At 40.7% G+C, this 22,128-nt stretch overlaps 1 protein-coding gene across 1 annotated transcript in view; it reads right to left on the reverse strand.

Moving 5' to 3' along the window:
• epha6 (eph receptor A6) overlaps window positions 1-19,827 on the reverse strand; it is a 68,886-nt gene extending 49,059 nt beyond the window's left edge. Inside the window, exons 1-3 of the mRNA XM_037280938.1 lie at window positions 19,270-19,827; window positions 12,378-12,442; window positions 3,263-3,926 (exon numbers count right to left, since the gene is read on the reverse strand). Of these exons, the coding sequence (XP_037136833.1) occupies window positions 3,263-3,926; window positions 12,378-12,442; window positions 19,270-19,348 (808 nt within the window). The 5' untranslated portion in view covers window positions 19,349-19,827. The remainder of the gene's footprint in view (window positions 1-3,262; window positions 3,927-12,377; window positions 12,443-19,269) is intronic.
• Window positions 19,828-22,128: the final 2,301 nt, after the last annotated feature.

The raw sequence follows: 22,128 nt of genomic DNA on the forward strand, positions 1-22,128 counted from the left end.
TTTTCCTCCTTAGTATGATCCTAATCTGACCAGAGTCACATGGGAGGAAAATAATATGGAATAAATATAAAGTTGATTTTGGTGTCTCGAACCATGTAGTACAAAGTGGGAAAAAAAAAAAATATATATATATATATATATTTTGAATTGTGATTTTTGAGGCCGAATAACTTGAATACCTTCTCATAGGACGCAGCATCCTTTTTCAATAAAAACATATAATTAGTTGTTTTAACATTGGTGCCTTATTAAAAGTCTTGCCATTCTCATCATCTGAATACTTAACCACCAGCACGTAACACGTGGATGCCGTCTCTAACTACACTTTGGCTTGCGACGCTTTTGTCCAACATGAACATCCAGAGCGGCTTAACGATGTTGGCTTTTAACGGCGCTACTCTCTCTCGTCTTCGGCAGATACGCTCCCAGCTATTTACACGGGCCATTACTGAAGCCGCATCATAGTACCCGGCCGGGTTGCTACGCCGAGCTGAATGACAGGTCGGGGGAACTACTGTACACACAATAAAAAGAGCTCTCAATTACATTCTTTGTCATCGGCGCAGAAGCAAATGCTAATGCAGTCACTGCAGAGACAACAAACAAAAAGCCGTGCATTTAAATTCTGTCATACTGTATGATTTGCATTCATGAAAGTAGGAGGGTCATTTCTAAAGCTCCATCAAATGACTGGTAATTTACAAATGTGCCCATGTGTGATGACAAATATTCTCATTTAATAATGTTTGGAATGGAATGAATGGACAGACATTGTGAGTGGGAATGGAAGCGTCTGGATCAAGCAAATAAATGGAAAACTGAGTGTATTTCATGAAGAGGGTAGCTTGTCTGCTACCTGATAATACACAATCATCATCTCCTCTCTCTTCCTCGCTGCTAATTAAGTCTGAAGGGCCACGCTTGTTAAATTGAAGATGTTGCTTTGGAAAATGTCAGCGTGAGTGCCCCTGCAGTGTGACCTGTGAGTAAACATCTCCTCTGCCCCCTCCCACTCTTTGTTTTCCAGAATGCTTATGACAGTTTTTAAAGGTTTACGTTGATGAATTTTGAACTGTTTTTTTTTCCTGTTCAATTTGATGAAGGTTGATGGACCTTTGCGTTACTCTTTACTTGAATGTGTGTGTGAAGCACTCTTTTGCACACAGACTGGCACTGTATATTATGATACACTAATGTTATCTTGTGATATATGAAGCTAATCAATCAAAATACTGTATAATGTTTTCCCGATGTCGTAATGCCTGCATTAAAAATGTCATTAAAACGACAAAGTTAGTGGTGGCCTAAGACTTATGCGCTGCACTCAAAGAGAATGATTGAATGAGTCAATCAATATTGACATTACACAGGATATTTTTTTTTATCCACAGCATTGAAAACCTGCTGTGAGGTAATAATTGCATCATGGCATATAAAAAATCTGTAACCTTGATTACAGCAGTCGAGATTAGCTGATAATGTGTAAGCAACAATTATCTGTCGTTTAGTTCAATACTATAAATTGACGAGCCTGTAATTTTGCCTTTTAACGATTGACATGAAAAGAACGAGGTAGCGTAGTTTGCAACATAGCTTTCAAATATGGACATTGGTTTTCTGACTTCAGTCCTGTCAGCCCTTCTTAAAAATGCAGCAATGAGCGTGGCTTTCCATTCAGTTGCTGAGCTTGTGGAAAAATGCCATCAGCTAACTGAGCTTCCCAAACGCGTCGCTCATTGACTGACAGGAGATGGATAGAAGGCATAGAACAGGGTACGGCAATTGAGGTATCTGCTTCGTATATCTATTCATGTTGCCATGACTCATAATGTCAATATTTATTTCTGCAGATATGCATTTTAAAAATAAGTAGGCTATTTGATTGTTTAACTATTGTGTTTATATAAAACGTCGAGAGTGATAAAAAGCAGATGGTGGCGATACACCACATTACATTATCGTCTGTAGAATCAACAACACGCTTGAAAACACAAATCAAACAAGCGCCATCTGCTTTACCCTCAATAGAGTGCTCGGACGTAACATTTTCTGACATGCGGCTATTGTATACATGTGCAAATTTTCCACATCTAGTCCCGCTTTTAACCCTCGTCTCTATGTGTTGATTGCAATGATGCTTTATGAAAATCTAATCCAGTGCCTCGTGATTAATCCTGTAGAAGCACATCTGGTTAAATGCATTTCACAAATGAGCACAGAACGTATTCCTACCGTGGCACTGGCTTGTAATTTGTTTTACATTTGGGCCAACAAATTGGATAGTCCATGATGGCATACAATGTAAACAATGGGCTATGCAATACAAAAGCCGGGGTACGAACAAATGAGTTCATTCGATATGATCCAAAAACAAATCACGTTATTTATTTGACCGTGGTCCAGATCTGGACAAATGTTTATGTCCTGAATACAACTCTAGTTATTTCTAATGATGTGCAACTACACCGCATCAAATGCGAGGTCATGAAAATAAAATTCTGGCATCTTTAACGCAAAACTCTCCATAGACCTTGATGAATGAGTCTCTTTTGTGCCATTGCATTGTGCCAGGGATAATCCAAAAATCATATCAGACAGCTGGCGTTCAAATTGCTACCAAGTCAGTGTGAGTAATTTGAAACACAAAAGTAGCCCCAGCGGTAGGAGGTGGCATGCCCGATCACACCCACACGCGAGTGCCCATTCAACCCGAGAGAAAACAAATAAACTGCAAATCCACAGTCGCTTTGCAGACAATATTTAAAATCCAAGTATAGTTATTCCAAAGACATACAGACAGAGAAAACTAGATAGAACGAGCGATAGATGCAGAAAAGATCTTCGTCGCATACAACCCTGCACAGAGCCAAAATGACTTTAGCGCTCATCTTAATCTCCAAAGGCTGAGCAGCAAGCAATAAGAGGGAGGCAGAAAAAAAATTAAAGGAGGCCGTTATGAAGCTGCAGAAGCCGACGAGTGCTTACACAAAAACACAAATCTGGAGGATTGTTTACCCTATAGAGTGCATTTAAACAAATCCATCCAATCCAATGACCTTGATAGCTTAGCTAGCTTCTCTGGTTATATCGTTGAGCCACATCCTTCACCTAAATTGATGATGCCTCAAAGAATGAATTGTGTGACCTGGTTATATTATACGCCATGAATTATCACATCCATTCATTCGTTTTCTACATCTTATCGCCCTTCTGTTGAGTAGCAATGCATGTTTTTTTTTTATGACAATAAGGTTTAACTCACCAATGCAGGTTCCATCGACCTCCTCATAGCCAACACTGCAGACACATCTTCCCAGGGGGACCAACCAGTCGCCATCAGCTCCGCAGAAGAGCTTGGGTGTGTCCCTTTCTTCCGCATGGTCAATACATGCCCCCCTCACCTCCACCAATGAAGATGAGTCCACACGAGGCACCGTGTCTGGAAACGAGGCCAGGTTCCTCAGCGTGAACGGGCATTTCTTGTAGTAGACTCTCACGGAGACCAAAGCAATGCAGGCCCCGATGTCCTGGAATGCGAGATAGAAGCCGCTCTTGGTCATGGGTCCCACCTCACGAACCTCAGTGTTGAGCTTCAGAATGCGGTCTCCGAGATCCATCTGGGTGAAGCTCTCGTCCGCGGCGATGGTGTCTATCTTGGTGTACTGAGCCGGTTTGAATTTTACCCCGTGTGCCTCGTCAGTCTCATGATAGAAGAGGTTGAAGGTCTCCTTGCACGTGCCAGACACCCAAGGGATGGAGTTGCAGTCACGTAAGGTGAAGCGAAGCTCCACATAGATTTTTTGGGCCGCTTGTCGAGAGATCCAATTGGATCGAAGCCAGTTGTTCTGGTTGGGCTCCATCACGTTGCACACTTGAAAGGTATGAATGGGACGGTTGTGCTCGTCCATCTCCGTGATGGCATCCCACTGTGGAGAAAATATGAGTTATGTAATTGAAAACAGATAGAGGAGCAATGTCACATTATACAACACAACAAGCAGCTGATCCTTTAGCTCACTTGTGCAATAATTCATACGTTTTCACTTGGAGTCTTTTTTTTTTTCCCAAATAAATGCAGGTCCTTGGCATAGTAATAACAGCTATGCTAAGTGTGGAAATAAAAATGGTGTTCTCCAGCGGTTGCTGAAGGACAACTGAGCAAGCCAGTGAGCCTCCACCCTCCCACCCCCGAAACCAAAAAGCAATGTAGCAATGTCAGACAGGGCCCTTAGCGACTCTCCCTTAGAATAGTTTATTATAGCGCATCACGGCTGTGTCAGAGGGGGATTGAGGATATCATTGGCTATTTTATGAAACTCAAATCATTCTTCTTATTAAACTGCAGTCTTGAATAAAAAAGTAATTTGTTCGAAAGTATGGTTTTCTGCCCTCTTTACCCTTTTTCATCTGGTGGCTATTTCACATAAATGTTCTCCTAAGAGGCCTTACCAAATAGGCATGTCCTTAAAAGCTTTAGAACATGGATCCTTACAAAAATATATTACCTTGGATTTTTAAACTCATTGCAAATTGTGGCTTATTATTATCATTGTTAAATGGCTTTGGTTGGGAAAAAAAAAGCAGTATCTAATCTAACAATAGTTGAATTATAGAAATATAATTGCAGACGTTCAGGTCCGTCTCGGTTTATATTTTTTTCTTTTCTAATCCATCACTTTCTCTTGCCTACATCATCCCTCCTTTCCCATAACTCATGTGTCGACCTGAAGCTTTCTTCACTCGGTCTTTGTCTTTGCCATACACGTGTACCCACTGACGCGCATGTGTGTGCGTGTTACTGTCACTGCAATTGAGATATTTTTATTCACAGCTAGTCTCCCTCTGTGATGGATGAAAAACTTTCACCTTTAGAATGCATACCCATTGAAACGCCCACTCACACATACTGGTAGATGGATGAACAAAGAGTGTGCACTCATTGGGGAACTTCATGTCAGCTCTGTGACTCAATTATTGGCACAGAGAGGCCCAAAGTAAAATTTTCACCACGGGGGTCCCAAGACCTTGTTGGCACTCGCATGTTGGAATAGGATTGATGACCTGATCTGGTGATACCCGCCTCTCAATCACAAATACCCTGCAAATCAATAAAAACTTAACGATGCTATGAAACAAACATCCGTAATGGCAGTAAAATGATTATCTCTGTCATTATATAAATGTGATGATGATATGGCATTTAGGGATAGCGCTTATCAATTCATCACTTTCTCTTTAGAACACCCACACGTACACACAAGCGCCCACCCGCACACACAAGCAGCGTCCCGCTACCTATTACCAGTACACCCCTAAATCAATAATGGCAAGTGAACAGCGGCGAGCAAATGAAATCCAAAAGACCCTGCGCTCCTCTCATTCCAACATCCATCACGGTAAATGGCTAGCCAGCAGGGTGGAGCCACAGCAGCCATCAGTCATCGCCACGGTGATCTCAAGAGTGTTCTCGCAAACGTGACACCTGGTTGGTCAAGGCCTCAGCTATCCTCCAAAGGGCACTGAAGATGGAGTTCGGCCCATATGACCCTTTAAGAGCTGCTGAGATTGAACTTATATTTGAAGATGATATTTCTTCGGAGGGGTGTTTTTGGCACCTAGAGTATTCCACATGAATACACTCAACGGAAATTATTTTCAAAGTATTATTTGCAATTTTTTCAAATATTAGGCCTTGTAGGAGATATCAGACATGCAATAAATCCTCACATGTTATGTGACCCATTTTTCATTTTACACATTTTAGTGATTGGAATCCGCTCTGCCTTGTGTTTATCTCAATGGAGTCAAGATTGTTGGTCTGATACCAACCGAATGTTTTCTCAGTTTCTATGTCAATAAATATAAAATACAACAACAAAGCAATTCAAAACAACAGCAACACAAACAACTCAGGTGAAAGTCTTGAAGCAAATAGCCAACAGTGTTCAGATATGAGACGAAAAGAAAAAAGTACTGTAGATGTCTTAAGGGCTCCGACTTCTTTATCCATTTTTTGGGGCTCATTTCTTTGTCTGTCCTTTTATGTTTTGGCTCGTTCCTGCCAACGGCCTTCCAGTGTATGACTCTTGAGTAAAGACTTATTTGAACCGTGACCCGCGGGTGTCTCTTTGTCGAAGTCTCGGTTTCATGCGGAGACAACAGAGACAAGAAATGAAAGCACAAGTCTGGCCGCTGCGGACTACGTCGCCAGCCGAGGGCAATGAGCAAGACCACCTATCAAGATGATATTGATTCCCACAAAGCAAAACTATACCGCTCAATATTAATTGGCCTTGTGTGTTACTATTATTGAATTCATTTCAATCTTCCAGGAAAGCTCACCACTGGTTAATTCTAATTCTTGTCACCGCTTTTGATCTCATTTGCCTAAACGGTGATGAGCCCTTCATCGCCACTCCAACTGAGTGACTCGTCATCCGTGGGTACAGACAAGAGAGCTTTTTGCTCGGCCCACTGCCCGCCCACCACCAACTTTGACGAAATATGCGTGGGAAAACAGGAAGGAAGAGCTCGTTGTTTTACATATCCATTTTCGCCAGAGATGCAGAGGCAAGCGTGTCGATGCGTGCTCAGCATCCTCTGACTGATGCGAGATCAAAGACGTGGATGCACACAGTGGTGTGCAACACACACACACATACACACTTTTTGAACGAGTGCAGTTTAGATAAGACCAAGCCTCCTAGGTAGACGAAAGCATGCAGCACAAATACACACAGTCAGACAGACAGAACATTAATTAAAAGTTGAATTATCCTTTTTTTGTATTCCAAACAAAAAGGGATCCATGTATCTTATTAAAAGGCTCCTTGGGGCTTTTTGTGAATGTTAATGGCGTTGGCATTTAAAGAAAAAAGAAAATAAGAAAAACTGATATGAGACTACTTGCCATAGCGGCTCTACCCTGCAGCAGACCTTTAAAAAGCATTTATGTACAGTAGATCTTCAAATCAGCACTTGGAAGTCTCAAATGTAGTCAAACACTGGAGTCAATGATAAAGACAACTTGGGCTTCCTAAAGTGTTGAAAAGGTCACTGCTTTCTCATTCTCTCTTGTTTCCTCTAAAAGCTTAATCATTTCAATTTAATTGGACACAAAATTATATGAAGTGTTCTGCTGATTGCGCAACACACTTTCTAAAATAATACAATAATATGACCTTCAGAAGAAAAATGAACATACTGGCCCAAATTCAGTGTCACCATTTTTGCACTCAAATATTTTTTTATTTTACCTTTTGGCTCAACATTCTATCGTTAAAGATACATAGCGGAGTGTGTATCCTTGCTTAGGGGTCAGCTCAATACGGACGATATCTTTCAACGTGCACCTGACTACAGCATTTCTCTGAAAGGACAAAACAAACATATCCACAGCGTACTGCTTTTGTGTTTTTACCACCCGCCACTCACCGCTGAGAAGAGGCTGTCAGACAGAAGGCGAGCGATGGAATGAAAACAAAAAAAATTATGATGTGGTTGTGACAGACAAACAGGACAGAGTCAAAGATAAACAGGCACCGAAAAAAGAAATCTAAGACTGCAGGGCTGTTCGTGTGTGAAAAGCCCAAGTGTTGCTTGCAGGGAATGATTACACAAGAAAAAAGAAACACCTTTAGAGGTTGATATAATTGTAAAAAGGCTGTGAAGCTCTAAGAAAGGACTACTTAAAGTAACAATAGCCCACTTGGAATTGACTGTTGGGGGAAGGTAAAAAAAAATCCATATTGAAGAACATATAAGCCCAAAATTTCAAACATAGGACTGTTAAAAAATATGAAGCAATTTTAGATATTTGAGATTTTGCTCATTATTTTTATTTTTTTGCAGAACAGTCAGGCAGAAGACTAAGCCCTTGCTTCTTCCAAGCTGCTTTGGAAATAACTGTCCCATTGGTGCTTCTGTAAGTGTTTCAAACCAAGTTGATAGATTTTACAAGCGCACACTGTCTTTAAAGCACGCTCAAGTGGATGGAGGGGATCTATTAAATCAAATACATCTGGTTCTAGGGACTCAAATAGCAATAAAAGCATAACGTTGATATGATCCCACTGTGAGAAAATTCGCATTGGGAATTAAACCTTCCTCAAGGATTTTTCAGTGAGTCTGAGTTAACAGAGATTGACACTATTAACACCTAATGTTGACTTTGTGCCTAATGGCAAAACATTTCATAATAATTGGTCAGATCAACTTGTAGAGCTGATTAAATAATCTTCTTCTGGTTCCTAAATCAGTGATGTATCAGTCAGTGGTTCATATCAGCCTAGCCTGTCTGTCTTTCTGTCCAAAGCCACCTGACTCCAGTGTGCATTGCCTAAACTAGCTTGACTGGAAATGAGTGCAGACAATATGGGATTGTCTGGTCTGTTGGATCAATTAGGCCAGAGAGAGCACAAGACACATAGCCAGAGAGAGCAAGCGGTGAAGCGCAGCTTTCAGCATCTTCTGACTATATAATATGTTAAGTGCATTTTAGAAAGCTAGCCAGACTAATCGTTCGACCCCAGTGAAATCGTATCCCTCTAACAGGAACTAGGCTCTGACCCCAAATACCCAAGGCCACTTTCTGGTGTCGGGCGGGATCCAAAAGAAGTTAGATCAGAGAGCCGAGAAGGAACAAGATGTTTCTCTTTCCCATCACTACACATTAAATAAGTAGATGGAAGGCATAATGCAAACGTGGCAGTACTCCGCGAGCAGCTCCACATTGATTGGAAAAAGGAATCCATCTTCCTATGACCTATATACACTACCGTTCAAAAGTTTGGGGTCACAAAATTGTTTGGGTGACCCCAAACTTTTGAACGGTAGTGTAAATATTATTATAATAAAATATTATGAATTAAATATGATAAATTATATCTTATATTTGTATAAGATTATATATAATCTATGAATATAAGTATACATATTATAAGATTTTTTACACAGAAGATTATATATATAATCTATAAATAATTATCTAAATAAATATATACACTACCGTTCAAATATATATATATATATATATATACACGTATATATATGTGTGTATGTATGTATGTATGTATGTATATCTATATAAATCTCTCTCTATATATATATATATATCTCTATATATATATAGAGATATATATACCGTAATTTTCGGACTATAAGTCGCACCGGAGTATAAGTCGCACCAGCCATAAAATGCCCAAAAAAGTGAAAAAAACCCCATATATATGTATGTAAGTCGCTCCTGAGTATAAGTCGCCCCCCCACCCAAACTATGAAAAAAAACCGCGACTTATAGTCCGAAAATTACGGTATATATGGAGAGAGATATATATATAGATATATATATATATATATGGGCAGTGATGGCAGATTAGTAGAATAATAGTGACTGCACATGATAATGTATTTTTCACATGTCCACAAGCTTGCTTTTTATTGATTACATTGATCAGCGGGTATAAAATGTCAACATTGCATCGATCCATCTTGCTTTGCAGTATTTCCATTTTTCCTCTCCCATTTGAAAATGTCAGGCTGCATTTTTATCAAACTCCTCAGTGGTGGTGGCCTGACACGTGTGCGTTAAAACAACACAACAGGTGAAGATTGAGCATTTTGTCCTCTTAAGAAATCAAAATACAATAAAAGTCACGGCGTGCCAGTCTCTTCCTTTGGTTTTCTCTCGGACCACAAAGAGTGAGACAAATGGATGTGTCAGAGCTTGATGGAGCGCTGTGATTGCTCTGCTAGGTGCAAGGCTATTACCCGACAATATAGGCAGCGGCAAAGACAAATCCTGTTTGAATCAACCACACTTAATCTGTGAAACATGACAAGATGTTTTAGACAGCAAAGATAGCAACTGAAAGAAGACTGTGACCTCACGGAGAATTAAAAAATTAGAAACTATTCAGAGCTTGATTTTTTTTTGTGGGGCACCTCCATTGTACTGCTTGCATGGTGAGGGTTAGCCCCAAAAAGCTGTCAGTGTACGTTCTGCTGTCAGCGAGATGGCGAATGGGAGCACATTAGCCATCGGCCCCGGCGTGTCCCTGAAAAGGAACAAGCCAATTAAGGAATCCCCCGCTACTGCTTAAGCCCAGTTATGGCAGAGGTCACTGGGATGAGCGCTGCTATGCTAAATCATCCTACCTTTTCCAAAGCTTCCATTGGGGAAAGCTGAGTATTTCCAGATTATTCCTCTTTTCTTTCCTACGACTGCCCATCAAGCAATATGTGGTTGGAAAAATACGTCAGTCTCCTTCAAAGAACTACACTCTCACTCGATATTCCGATCAGGTGTGCGAAAAGCGCTTTGCGATAAAAAGTCGTTCTTGAGAAACCGCCTTTGGAGAAATAATATGACCTACTGTTTACCCTGAACTGGCCTTGTTGAACTTTTTTTTTTCAGGACCACTTTTCAGCCTTGCCCCCAAATTCTCACAATTCACCCACCGAGCACATGGGGACAAACAAACTCATGAATATTTTAGCAAAGTGTTTGCCCATTTGTACCGGGACTTATTATGCAGACACCAGATCAGACCATCACCTCACTCAGTTCTTCTTTGATTCACCTCGAGCTTTTTCACTACTCATCATAGCTCTGACTATACCGAGAAAGCCCGCAATTTGAGTCATATGCCTCATCTTCCTAAAAAGTATTATTACCTTTCATACTTCCACTGATAAACATGCCAACAGGGCCTTGCTTCTGGTTTTTACCTGACACTGAATTAAAATAGGATGGTATCAGCAAAAAATAACCACACAGAATGTTAAATTGCAAGTCAAAAAATCCCTGGAAGTTTGTAAACATTTGCTACAGAGCTCTGGAGATAGCTATGAACCTACGGGGCAATACACTGATACGAGAAAGGACTGAGGACATGCAATCAATCGATTGTTGATACATTTGAAATGGTGAGCCGCAGTTTATGTGTCAAGCTACTACCTCGACACGCCCGGCAGGCAGCTACAAGGTGGCTTACTCAACTGGCCTGATACCAGGCTGTGTGTAATATGCTGGGGATTGACTTCCTCTTGCCAGGTCCCAGGAAGAGAAGAGGATTTAAACTATTTTACCTCCCAAGATCTTCACACCTTCCCTCAGGCCTTCTCACCTTGATGCCTTAAATATTAATGCTAAATCCGTGGATAGTGGATGAGTGAGGAGGGGAGAGGGCTGACAGCTTAATCATGGAGGCGGTGGCCTCCCCTTGCCTTTTCCTCAATACTCTGTCTGGCTGTCACCACCACCTACATGATGTAATCACCCCCATAACCCTGATATGGGTTGCTGCGGACCTTGCATGGAGAGAGAAGAGCACACAGAGGAAAAGGGGGACCTCGGGGATTTTGCTGAAGAGGATCATTTAAGTCGATATACTCAGAGTAAGAGAGTCTCGGGTCTTAGAGATGTGGGTGAAGTGCCTGCAAGTGACACTGTGTCGTATATAGTATCAGTATATAAAGACATCGTGCAGGAATATTTCTAGATGAAGGAACTGCAAGAACTGCTCACCTCACTCTAACAACTTTACCTAATCCGCAAGTGAAGCACTTCTTCTAGTTTCTTAAAAATATGCTTCCACCATGTAGACCACAAGCCTCACCGGTAGTCAAGAGAATGAGAGCTGCTGCTACGATTGTCCGGCAATCACTGCAACTGTGTTCACTCCCACAACGACGCAAACACCCCTTTCTAACTTGCACTAGATCAAAGAATTTCCACATCACTGTCATTTTTAGTTTGATAAAGCAGATAGCATGACATGTTCACATTTTCAGTCAGGTAGGATTCTCTGCTGTGCTTGAGCCACCTTGTCTGAGCAAAAATGGAAATATCATTTTTGAGTCTTAGACTGTCATAAATACAGCGTTAGGCACAGTGCATGCAATCATTTTTCTCTTGTATTGAAGCACTGGCAAGCAAAGGTGAAATGAGTTCCAACTGCACAGTGAAATTCTATTCACTCAGCATTGCTACGCTCTCCTGTAGATACTGTATGTTTTTATACTTATTATAGGTGCTACTGGACATTTGGACACACAATCTCCATCTAATTTGCTTGCCACAGAATCACATTTAAGTGAGCAAAATATTTGTGAGGCTTGGCTGTGACATGAACGGAAAGGAATTGACAAGGAAAGATTGAACCACATTAAGCAAAGCCTCCTAAGAGATGTTATCTCATTATTTGTTTCCAAGTTACCTTATTTCCCTTGAGGCCAGAGAGGCGTCTGACCCAAAACAAAGACTTACACATCACTATAATCGATCTGGTCGACGCAAGAAAGAACAACCCCCCTCCCACCCGAAAAAAGTGCAGAGTAAATACAGAAACTGTAATAGTTGGCCGCAGAGTGCTTACCCCATTTATAGGATATGTCTTCCATCCAAGCTCTCCAAGCACAGACGTTGTATCCAGCAGCACAACTGAAATGAAAAAGAGAGAGGAAATCCACCCATTATCCATCTGTCAGAGCACAAAAGTTCCATTTTCACACTGGAAATTGAAATATCAGTCATAAACATGTTCATTTGGGCATTTTATCATAACAGGAATGAGTTTTCTTGGATGAATATTTATCAGTATGGCAACACAAACACTAGGAACAACAAGGCTGCCACTTGCCACACAATTTTGCGACTGATAGATTGCCCTCAAATTGCTGTCAACAGACCATTCCCTTGCCTGCCATCCACAGTTTTTAGTCATTTTCAGCCACAATATCTGCTTCCTTTGCTGTACGACCGAGATATAAAAACACAAATGCAGAACGAGTGTTTGAAGAAATACATTGTTCCTAGATTTTAAAATGTATTGTGCATAAAAGTTAAAGGACATTAGTACCATAATAAAAGTTTGAAAAAAATGTGAGTGAGCTAACTGAAATTTTATGTATTAAAAGAACTATAGTGGTATCGGTGCTTGGTATCAGACTACTCGTATCACTGGAGAAATAGTGAAAATTCGATCCTCCCTAGTTTTATCAAGCAATTGATTGAGATTAAGAAATAGCAGAGATGGTACTGCACACTCGACTTGAAGTGGCATGAACCGCATAACAAATTTCTCTGCTCGGAGTAATCAAAGTAGAATCTGATGATAAGCAACAAACCGCTTACTTCCTAAATCTGTCTTTGAGCGACCGTCGGCTGACAATTTTACACAGTGAATCGCACGCAAACACACAAGCCTTGCACACTTCTGGCAAATCAAAGCATGATCAGTGTTTCATAACAACGTCCGTGTAGAGCTGTGAAACTGGCCTTTAGGGCTGCGGGTGGGGGGGGGGGGGGGGGGGGGTGTAATACAGGCTGATTAGACTGACAATTTTTTCTAAGTAACCATATTTCCTGTATAGTCATATAATCATCACATAGCTACAGAATTGCAACTGACAGCGCTTCAAGTAACGGCTCAGCACTGTATACATCATTATCAATTACAAACTGGGTAGAAAGGAAGTGACATTTACATCTCTGCGGAGGTTCTCCGACAAGATGGAGGCAAGCGTAGAAGAAAATGGGACATTTTTTGGCATCAGCCAATCCAGTTCTGAAGGAGCTTCTATGATATAGTGGTGGTGCAACTGCATCATGGGATTTGTTTGGCACATGGTCATTGCTCACCTTCTTGAAAGATGATCTGGCAAACGCACACACACATTGTGTCTCATCATGCTTTTACTTTAGAAGGCCATAATAACCATTTTCTAAGGTTGAAAATTGTTCACTCTCGTTTTTGTAGCCAATTTGTCGTGTCGCTGACTGTCATGCAGCCCACATCTCTCAATTTGACAAACAACACAGAAAATAGACTCATGTCTTTTTTGTCTGCCTTGCAATGTTCAGTTTTGTTTGTTTATTTATTTAAACTTGGGTTTTCAGTTTTTGTGTTGTTGTGACATGAATAGCAAGCACTCGGCTTTTAATTTGTCCTATAAATGTTTAATTTGAAAACACGTGTTCTCTCAGGATATAATATCATCGTTATAGCATCGAGACTAGCATGCGAGGCTTTATTGTTGAATTTGTTCTACTTTGGTCCCCGCTGTTCTTTGAGCCCGGTTTAATATTTGCTTCACGGTGGCTGGATTTTTCTCTCTGTTTTCCTATGCCTGTGAATGTCACGTCAGAGCCACTGCCAGGTTGAACAGACGAGCTGGCAAAAGCCACTGGTTTAATTGGGCATCATTAGGCCACTTTGTGCTGCTTACCTGCCCAGTACCTTCCCTGGGGGAGGGCCTGATTACTGAGGGTTGGCTCACATGCTACGATGAGCACCTTCGATTTCATTGAATTAATAAAAAATGATGGATGCGACGATTTATGGTATGTTTATTTCACTGAAAACTTGTTGTTGAAAATGGGCAAAATATTAATTATTTTGAGCCTAAATCTATTCCGTGATTGCAGATTCATATTTCGCCTTTTATTTCGTGCTTCCACTCTTGCAGTATGACTACAAGAGGGTGCACTAGATTTGCCTCGATATACAATACATATCTATCAATCCCTTGCCCTACCCTCCAAAGAGTTAGACTTTCAGGAGGGCACCCACAGACTCTGCCTGAAGCAGGGGGTCCGCCGGGACTTCAGCTGGTTTGATATAAATAGAACATGAGCCGGCCAACTCACAAATAAATGGAGCTCTAGCGGAATGATGACATCTCCTGTCTGTCCTAGAGCCCTAGCACGCCTTACAAACACCCTGAAATAGCAACATATCCGTCGGCAGTCTTGTACAGCTCTTATTTCATGTAAATTTGCATTCTCCCAAAAAACTGTCATGCTGGCTGCGGGTCAGTTCCTTCGGCAGTACATTTAGCACATCAACCAACATTAATGATATTTTGTGGAAGAAAGTACATCTGTCCTAAATGGAAATAATGACAAACTTACATGCACCGAAAATGACTTAACTGCTTCTAAGCCTCAAATGAACTTTTACAGAGTTGCTTTAATCTTCGCTCAAGTCCTCAAACCCAAACCTGCAGACGAGGCACTTACTCAAAACGTTTGACATGATGCAGGAGGAGGCTACCACCCCTAGAGAATAGCCATGTTTCTTTCCATTGATCATCAAAAGGAATGTGAGGTTATTCGCCAACGGAAAAAAACGTTTGAATGAAAGGAACTTGTTTTGGCTTCCTCCTCTAGGGGATGGAAGATGGCACATTTTTTAAATTTAATACAAAAAATAAAGAAGATTTCACAAATACCAATTTGAACAAGCAAGTGGTTCATTTCCACCACAAATTAATCCTAAACACATTAATTGAATGAACCATTACATAAATGAGGTTAAATTTTGGTGTCCTGATTCCAGTCATTATTTTTTGACAGACACATGTTGCAAGACTGCAAAAAAAAAAAAGCTGTCACACAGCTCAACTCACCAATGCACATGGACATGATAACTAACGGCAGAAACAATGATCCAACAAAGATAGAAACGAAGCAATGAGCTCAACACAAACAAATGGACAAGAACAAGGAACACTTGGACATGACAAAGTGGTTGAGGAAGCTGATTGGTAGATGAGCACAGGTAGAAAAAAAACAAAAAGGACAACCCATGAACCACAAGACAGAAAACAAGTCCAAATACAAATCAAAATCAATCATGATAGTTAGAAAACTAAGATTACTTAAATCCTCTCTGAAAAAAATAATATATATAACTATATATATACTATACTATATATATATAATATATATAGTTTTTCCAAGCTCACCGTGGTACTTGGGAAGTGTGGTCTTTGGGTTTGGCTTTGATCGCTGCTGTGTAAAAAAAAAAAAAAAAAAAAAAAAACTTGCACCACACATAGTACGGCGTTGTAAATTTAATCACTTAACCACATGACACTGTTTCCTGTCTGCCGTGGCGCAAATGAAGCAGCTACGTTAATGAAGCAGCAACGTTCACAGCCTTCCGTCAGTAAACTCACAAGAAACGCAAGGTGAAGCGTCGTGTTACCTTTGGTGTTAACGTAGACTTAAGACACAGAGGAGTTGCTGTGCATGGGCCATGACATTCAATAATATTTAATATAAGCTGAAGCAGGGATCACCAAGATCATCATAAGGTTATCCTGCTATGTAAGGTTTGAGCTTTTTCTAAAAATGCTCATCAGTGAGTGGAAAATGTTATTTTCCAGATGTTATGACGATTTTAAAAAGTAAACACTAGCAGAATTCTATAGAAATGAAGTGTTGTAAAATGTAGTTTTAAGTTGTAATACCACTAGTTACCACAAGATAGCAGACATGGGTTACACTGGGTCTTATTATACAGAGATAAATATCAGAGGGGCGGCTCAGTGGGCCACTGGGTAGCACGTCCGCCTCACAGTTAGGAGGGTGCTGGTTCGATTCCACCTCCGGGCCTCCCTGTGTGGAGTTTGCATGTTCTCCCCGGGCCCGCGTGGGTGTTCTCCGGGCACTCCGGTTTCCTCCCACAACCCCAAAACATGCTTGGTAGGCCGATTGAGCACTCCAAATTGTCCCTAGGTGCGAGTGCGAGTGCGTATAGTTGTTTGTCTCTGTGTGCCCTGCGATTGGCTGGCAACCGGTTCAGGGTGTCCCCCGCCTACTGCCCGATGACGGCTGGTATAGGCTCCAGCACGCCCGCGACCCCCGTGGGGACTAAGCCGTACAGAAAATGGATGGATGGATGGAAATATCAGAGGCTGTTAGAAATAAATTCAGAGGTGTCAAACTAGAAGCAGTAACCAAGAAGAATCTCAAAAAAGTGTTGCATTACTAATATAATATTTTGAATATATTTTAAAATAAAATTTAAAACGCGATGTTTTGGTCAAAAGATATACAGTTTGATTGATTGAATTGATCTTGAAAATAAACGCAAGGTCATTCTCCCTGCATTAAGAATTCAAACACACACATGCGCTCTCATTGCATGCAAGTCAACGTTCTGATGTCTTTGATTGTCAAATTGATTTTTCCTTACAAAGTAGCTACCTCAGAATGGAATCAAAGGTTTTGAACTTGATCTAAACAGATATGGCAGCACTACAATGAAAAACCCTTTAATAATTAAAACATGCTTTGTATTTTGTTGCACTGTATTCATACCCTCTTAAAATTACTTAGTGTATTGCTAGCGTGATTTTGTGGCTGCCTTCAGACTTTCTCACCGAGCTTGTTAGATCTTCCCCATGACTCACACGTTAGCCAAGGATGGATTACATCCTTCATTTGTAATTCCTGAAACTCTGCCTCGCGAAGAACAATCACATTCTCAGCAATGTCAGAAATAAGCAACAAAGACCTCATCTTCAGATAACCATTGCACCGTCCCTAAAAGGCTCTCACGGAATCAAGTTAGTGAATTGGAGTCTTGAATTTTCATTATTGAGAAAATTGTTGCTGTCGTCTTTAGGGGGCAGAAAAAAAAATTGAGACAAATTAATGATGTCTACACTGTTCAAACCTACAGATGGCATTGCTTTTTTTTTTTTTTAATTGCAATCCCAACAGCCAGAAAAGGGTCCTATTTTTTTTCTCTTTGAAAACTTAGGCCTCTGGAGTTCTTCGTGCCTGATTTCAAAAGCATCAATTTACTCGCGCGTACCCTGAGTAGAATCATGTTTGATTCTGTTTCCCTTCAGCGTATAAGCACACAAAATATCACTATAGCCAATGAAAGGAAAGCATGATTTAAGGAAATATCCTTTTCATGATCCTGCAAATCTATTAACATTGTGTTCAATTAAACAGGCCTAGATTTCACTCAATTTGTGGTCTAAATAAAGATAAGAGCCTAATTATTTCTTTTTGGTGGTGGTGTACCGTGAAATCTTTTTAGTGTAAAATGAGTGCTTTGGCGCAGTAATGATTGAGGAAAACAATGCTTCCTCTGATGTCATGCCGACTAATTAAGACTGAATCAACAGTGCTGACAGTGCAGACAAGCAGTGCACTTGTCACTTTTGCCTCAAGATGCAATTAATCAACATTAATTTCCACGTAATCAGCAAAATTAATAACAAAGATGCAAAGTCACAGACCAACAAATGTAGCCAATGAAAACACACCTTCTTAGTAGAGATATGAATGAATTGTTTTCAAGCAACCACTTGACTATAGTGAGCACAATCGCACACTTCAAATTAAATTGGGCAAAGTAATAACAAAATCAATACCAGGACAGATTTCCACCTGAGTTCATAATGAAACTTTTAACAAATCTTCCCACTGAGCCGCACCACTCGGTGGAAGATGACGGCAATTGTGCCAGGAGACCTCAACGCATGCGGTCAATACAAAAGAGTGAAAGACAGAATCCAATCTTTCAGTCTGTGCAGAGATCTAAAACAAACCAGCTTATTTTATTGAAGCTAGATAAAGTAGTGGGATCCCTAAAAGGACAATACATAATAGTTTCCATGTCAATACTTTCACACACGTAAACGACAATAGAGATGCGCAGAGGAAAGTGTGGGAGTATGAACACAATCACAAACACACATTCTAATTTCCGCCATCCGCCTGCTACCATAAACACTTGGAAGCATCATGTGACCCATCAAAGTGAACAGAACAATTTTACCTGTTGGTAGCTCTCAACCACTGACTGTATGGAGTATTCTTACCCACCCACCATAAAATAGATTTGTAAGACAACTCACATTCTCTCACTCACTTATCATTCAGTCTATGCTTGTCCTGTTGTGTGTATGCGTGTACAGAAGTGTAATTAAATCAAGCTGTCAACACCGAGCTTACATTTGATCATCTTGTATTATCACCTACATGGAGATTATTTCCTTGCTTTTCATTTGTCATTATGCTGTCCGATTTTTGTATATGTGCGTGGCTACCAATAAATCATGGAAGTTTGGAATATTTTGCAGGTAGTCATGTACTTGATGGCGCTCGGCAAAACTACAGGACATCTCTGTTACATGACATCTCAGTATTTGAATGTGGACTGTCAGCTTATCCCTTTTATAAAACAAGTTATTTATGTAAAGTTTTAATGACAATATTTAATACAAGTACTGATGGATGTTTAGGTAAAAATATTTAATTATACTTTTTTTTTTTTTTTTTACATATAAAAACAACAACACCGTTTTCTATGCATTTCCAAGCAGACAGTACAAAAGTTAGATCATTTTTTTAAACATGCATGTGAGTTTTGGATAATGTCCTTTTGGAAACATGTACCGCGGGTGTCTCCAATAAATATGACACAATCATTCGAAACTGCATGTGTAAAAGTGTCTCACCTTGGTTGCAATGGCCACGGCGAGTGAGGACAATTCCAAGAAAAAGTGCAACGGGGACAAATCTTGGTCCAACACTCATATCTGCTGCAACATCGGCCACCGGCTGCAGCGGAGCCGAGAGCGAGCGTGGCCGGTGAGAAAAAGCGCGGCAGGGTCGTCCAAAATGCACCACTGGCTCTGCTCCTGAATTACATTTGGTCCTGTTTGTTGCTCATCATGAGATCCATCCCTTCGCCCTGTAGCAGTAGAAAAAGGTGCCAAGGGGGAAGTTGGGGAGAAAAAAAAAAAATCAATTATCAGTCAAGAACCACTATGCTGATAGAAACTTCGCACATTCCCCGTCAGCTCCTAAGTTACTGCACCACTTCAAGCATTGCGCAATTTTTTTTTTTTTTTTTTTTTGACTGAGGCTACATCGCGCGCGCGGTGGTGGTGTCCCTATCGTATTTCGTTGTGCCTCCGGTCCGAACCGCTGCAGCAGCAGCAGCAGCAGCAGCAGCGAGCGAGGTTCTGAAAGGATGACGATGAGGAGCTCAGGAGGAGGAGATGAAGCGCGCGGCGACGTGTGCGCGTCTGTACAGGAGGCTCGGCACTAGAGGGGGTTCGCTGACAAGGCAATGTGTGTGCGTGCGTGTGCGTCAGGAGCCCATTAAGGGGACACATTTCTGTCATGGGCTTCCATAAGTAGCATCATATACTGTGGCCGAATAACTCAGTTAATTCTAATTGCATACGGAATCATGAATAACCAAGGCAGCATGGTGGTGTAGTGGTCTGCACATCTGGCTCACATTTCTGATGTTGGGGTTCAAAACCCCTCTCAGGCCGGTGTGGTGTGTAGAACCCCTTTTTTTGATTCACATTTTAATTGAATTTCACAAATAAGAATATTTCTAATATAGTCGGTCTCGAGTTATACCTATCTAACTTTAAATAGACATTTATTTTTAGAGTAATTTTTTCCCCTTAGAAACATGTGAATAATTTCATACAGTTTGATATCCTGTGTCCAATTACAGTGATGCAGATCGCATCAGAATTTATAAATTCTGTCTCCGAACAATGATCCCTATCCAAATGTAGTGCATCAGTGAACTGCTTCGACTGCCAAGCCAGCAATGTCAGCCAAGATCGAAGGTCTTCCCCTCATCTTCATGGACGGCTCATGAGTGAATAAGCAAACCGTCCGCTGTCTCACCGGGTTAAACAAAGCTATGCTGGCTGCTGCGATGATACCCAGTCAATCAGGCCGTATAGGAACAGGTCGCTGTCAGCACGGTGAAAGTAAATACATCAACATCACAATCCATCTCCCGTGCTTAGCTGCCAGCCAATGACTGCAAGTTGACAGGATCTATGCAACACGTGCAACCACAAAAGAACAATTTGATGGAATTTATGAAACAGTCGTGTCTCTCCATGATTCACAATATCTTTTTCTTTTCCCATTCTAGACTAGCTTTTTTACTTCCTTAAAATGCTATTCCCTCCACCACGTCATCATTGTTTGGTCAATTCAAAAACAACAAAAAAAGAAAGACATGTCAATAAAAAGAAGATTATGTCCCTCTGGAAGGTGAAACTGGTGACAAGACTCCAGTCTCACAAGAATGATGATTGAAGGAGATAACCCACTTACAAGCGGTCCTCTCTCGCTGTGCCCCGCAATGATTTGGTTTCCGTTGCAGTAATGGTTTCCAGTGAGGTGTGACTGTTGTGTATAGAGCCTAACTGTGAGCTATTATTCCCTCATGTGCCGATAGAACAAGCTCCGTACATTTGTACTCATCACTGGCGTAAAGCTGGAACAAAACCGCATCAGCAAAACCGACAGAGAATGAAACTTTATAACGGGAACAGGTTCACTAATGTTCTCTTCATATTAAGGAACCAGAATGTACACATTACTTTTTTCTTGACCATGACGTAGTAATTTGACTTCCCAAATTGTTTTTAATCCCTGAGTTTGACTTTCTAAAGGTTCAAAGTTTCAACAAGTGAATCAAGGAGGCATTCAAAAAAGTTTCATCCTCAATTGATTGGTCAAGCCATAAGTCTCTAAGAAAGAAAAAACATAAAGTTGTCAAACTCAAGGTGCGAGGGCCCACCACATCATTTTATTTGGTCCACCAAGGCAAATAATCTACATTGACTTCATTACTAAAATACCACAAATTGCAAATTGTCTTTTCAACCTACAACACCTGTCAAAGGTATAAGTCAGAGACACATTACTCTTCCAAAAAAAAAGTTAATTATGATAAATATGGGCAATTTATATATTAATACAGAAAACCTCACAAACTTTACAAAATGAGCTTTGCAGCTGAGCTACATGTCTGTGTCTATTCACCTCCCCAGCTACCTAATGGGCCGTAGGCTTTGATCTGGATGGCCATGGTGTTTAGGAGAGTGAGCAGAGGAAATAGCGAGTGGAGCTCATCAGAGCCGAAAACCGGTATGCCAGTAACCCCCGACTGCTAAAGAGATATCTGACCGTCATTCAGAAGCACAGGAAGGGAATGGGATGACTATGCGGTCATATTTGAAGACTGACAGCAGATAGGTCATCATAAACCTTTTATAAACCTCCTTCAAATCATCCCGTTTCTCTTTCTTGACCTAATTTTATTTTAACCTATGGTACTACCATTTTAACATTTGGCTGACAAGTTGAGGAAAAACAAAAGTAAACGAGAGCTTTGAAATGGTTCTCTCTCACTAATTAACTCTCCAAAGACTCAATTGAAAAGAAATCACTGTCTATACAATTATACTTTTATTGGTAGAATCTCCCAAAATGTCTAGCAATTCATGTCATTATGAGTTTAAAACTTGTCTGGGAACAAATCCATCTCT

The sequence above is a fragment of the Syngnathus acus genome, chromosome 21, assembly GCF_901709675.1.
Source record: "Syngnathus acus chromosome 21, fSynAcu1.2, whole genome shotgun sequence".
Lineage (NCBI taxonomy): Eukaryota > Metazoa > Chordata > Actinopteri > Syngnathiformes > Syngnathidae > Syngnathus > Syngnathus acus.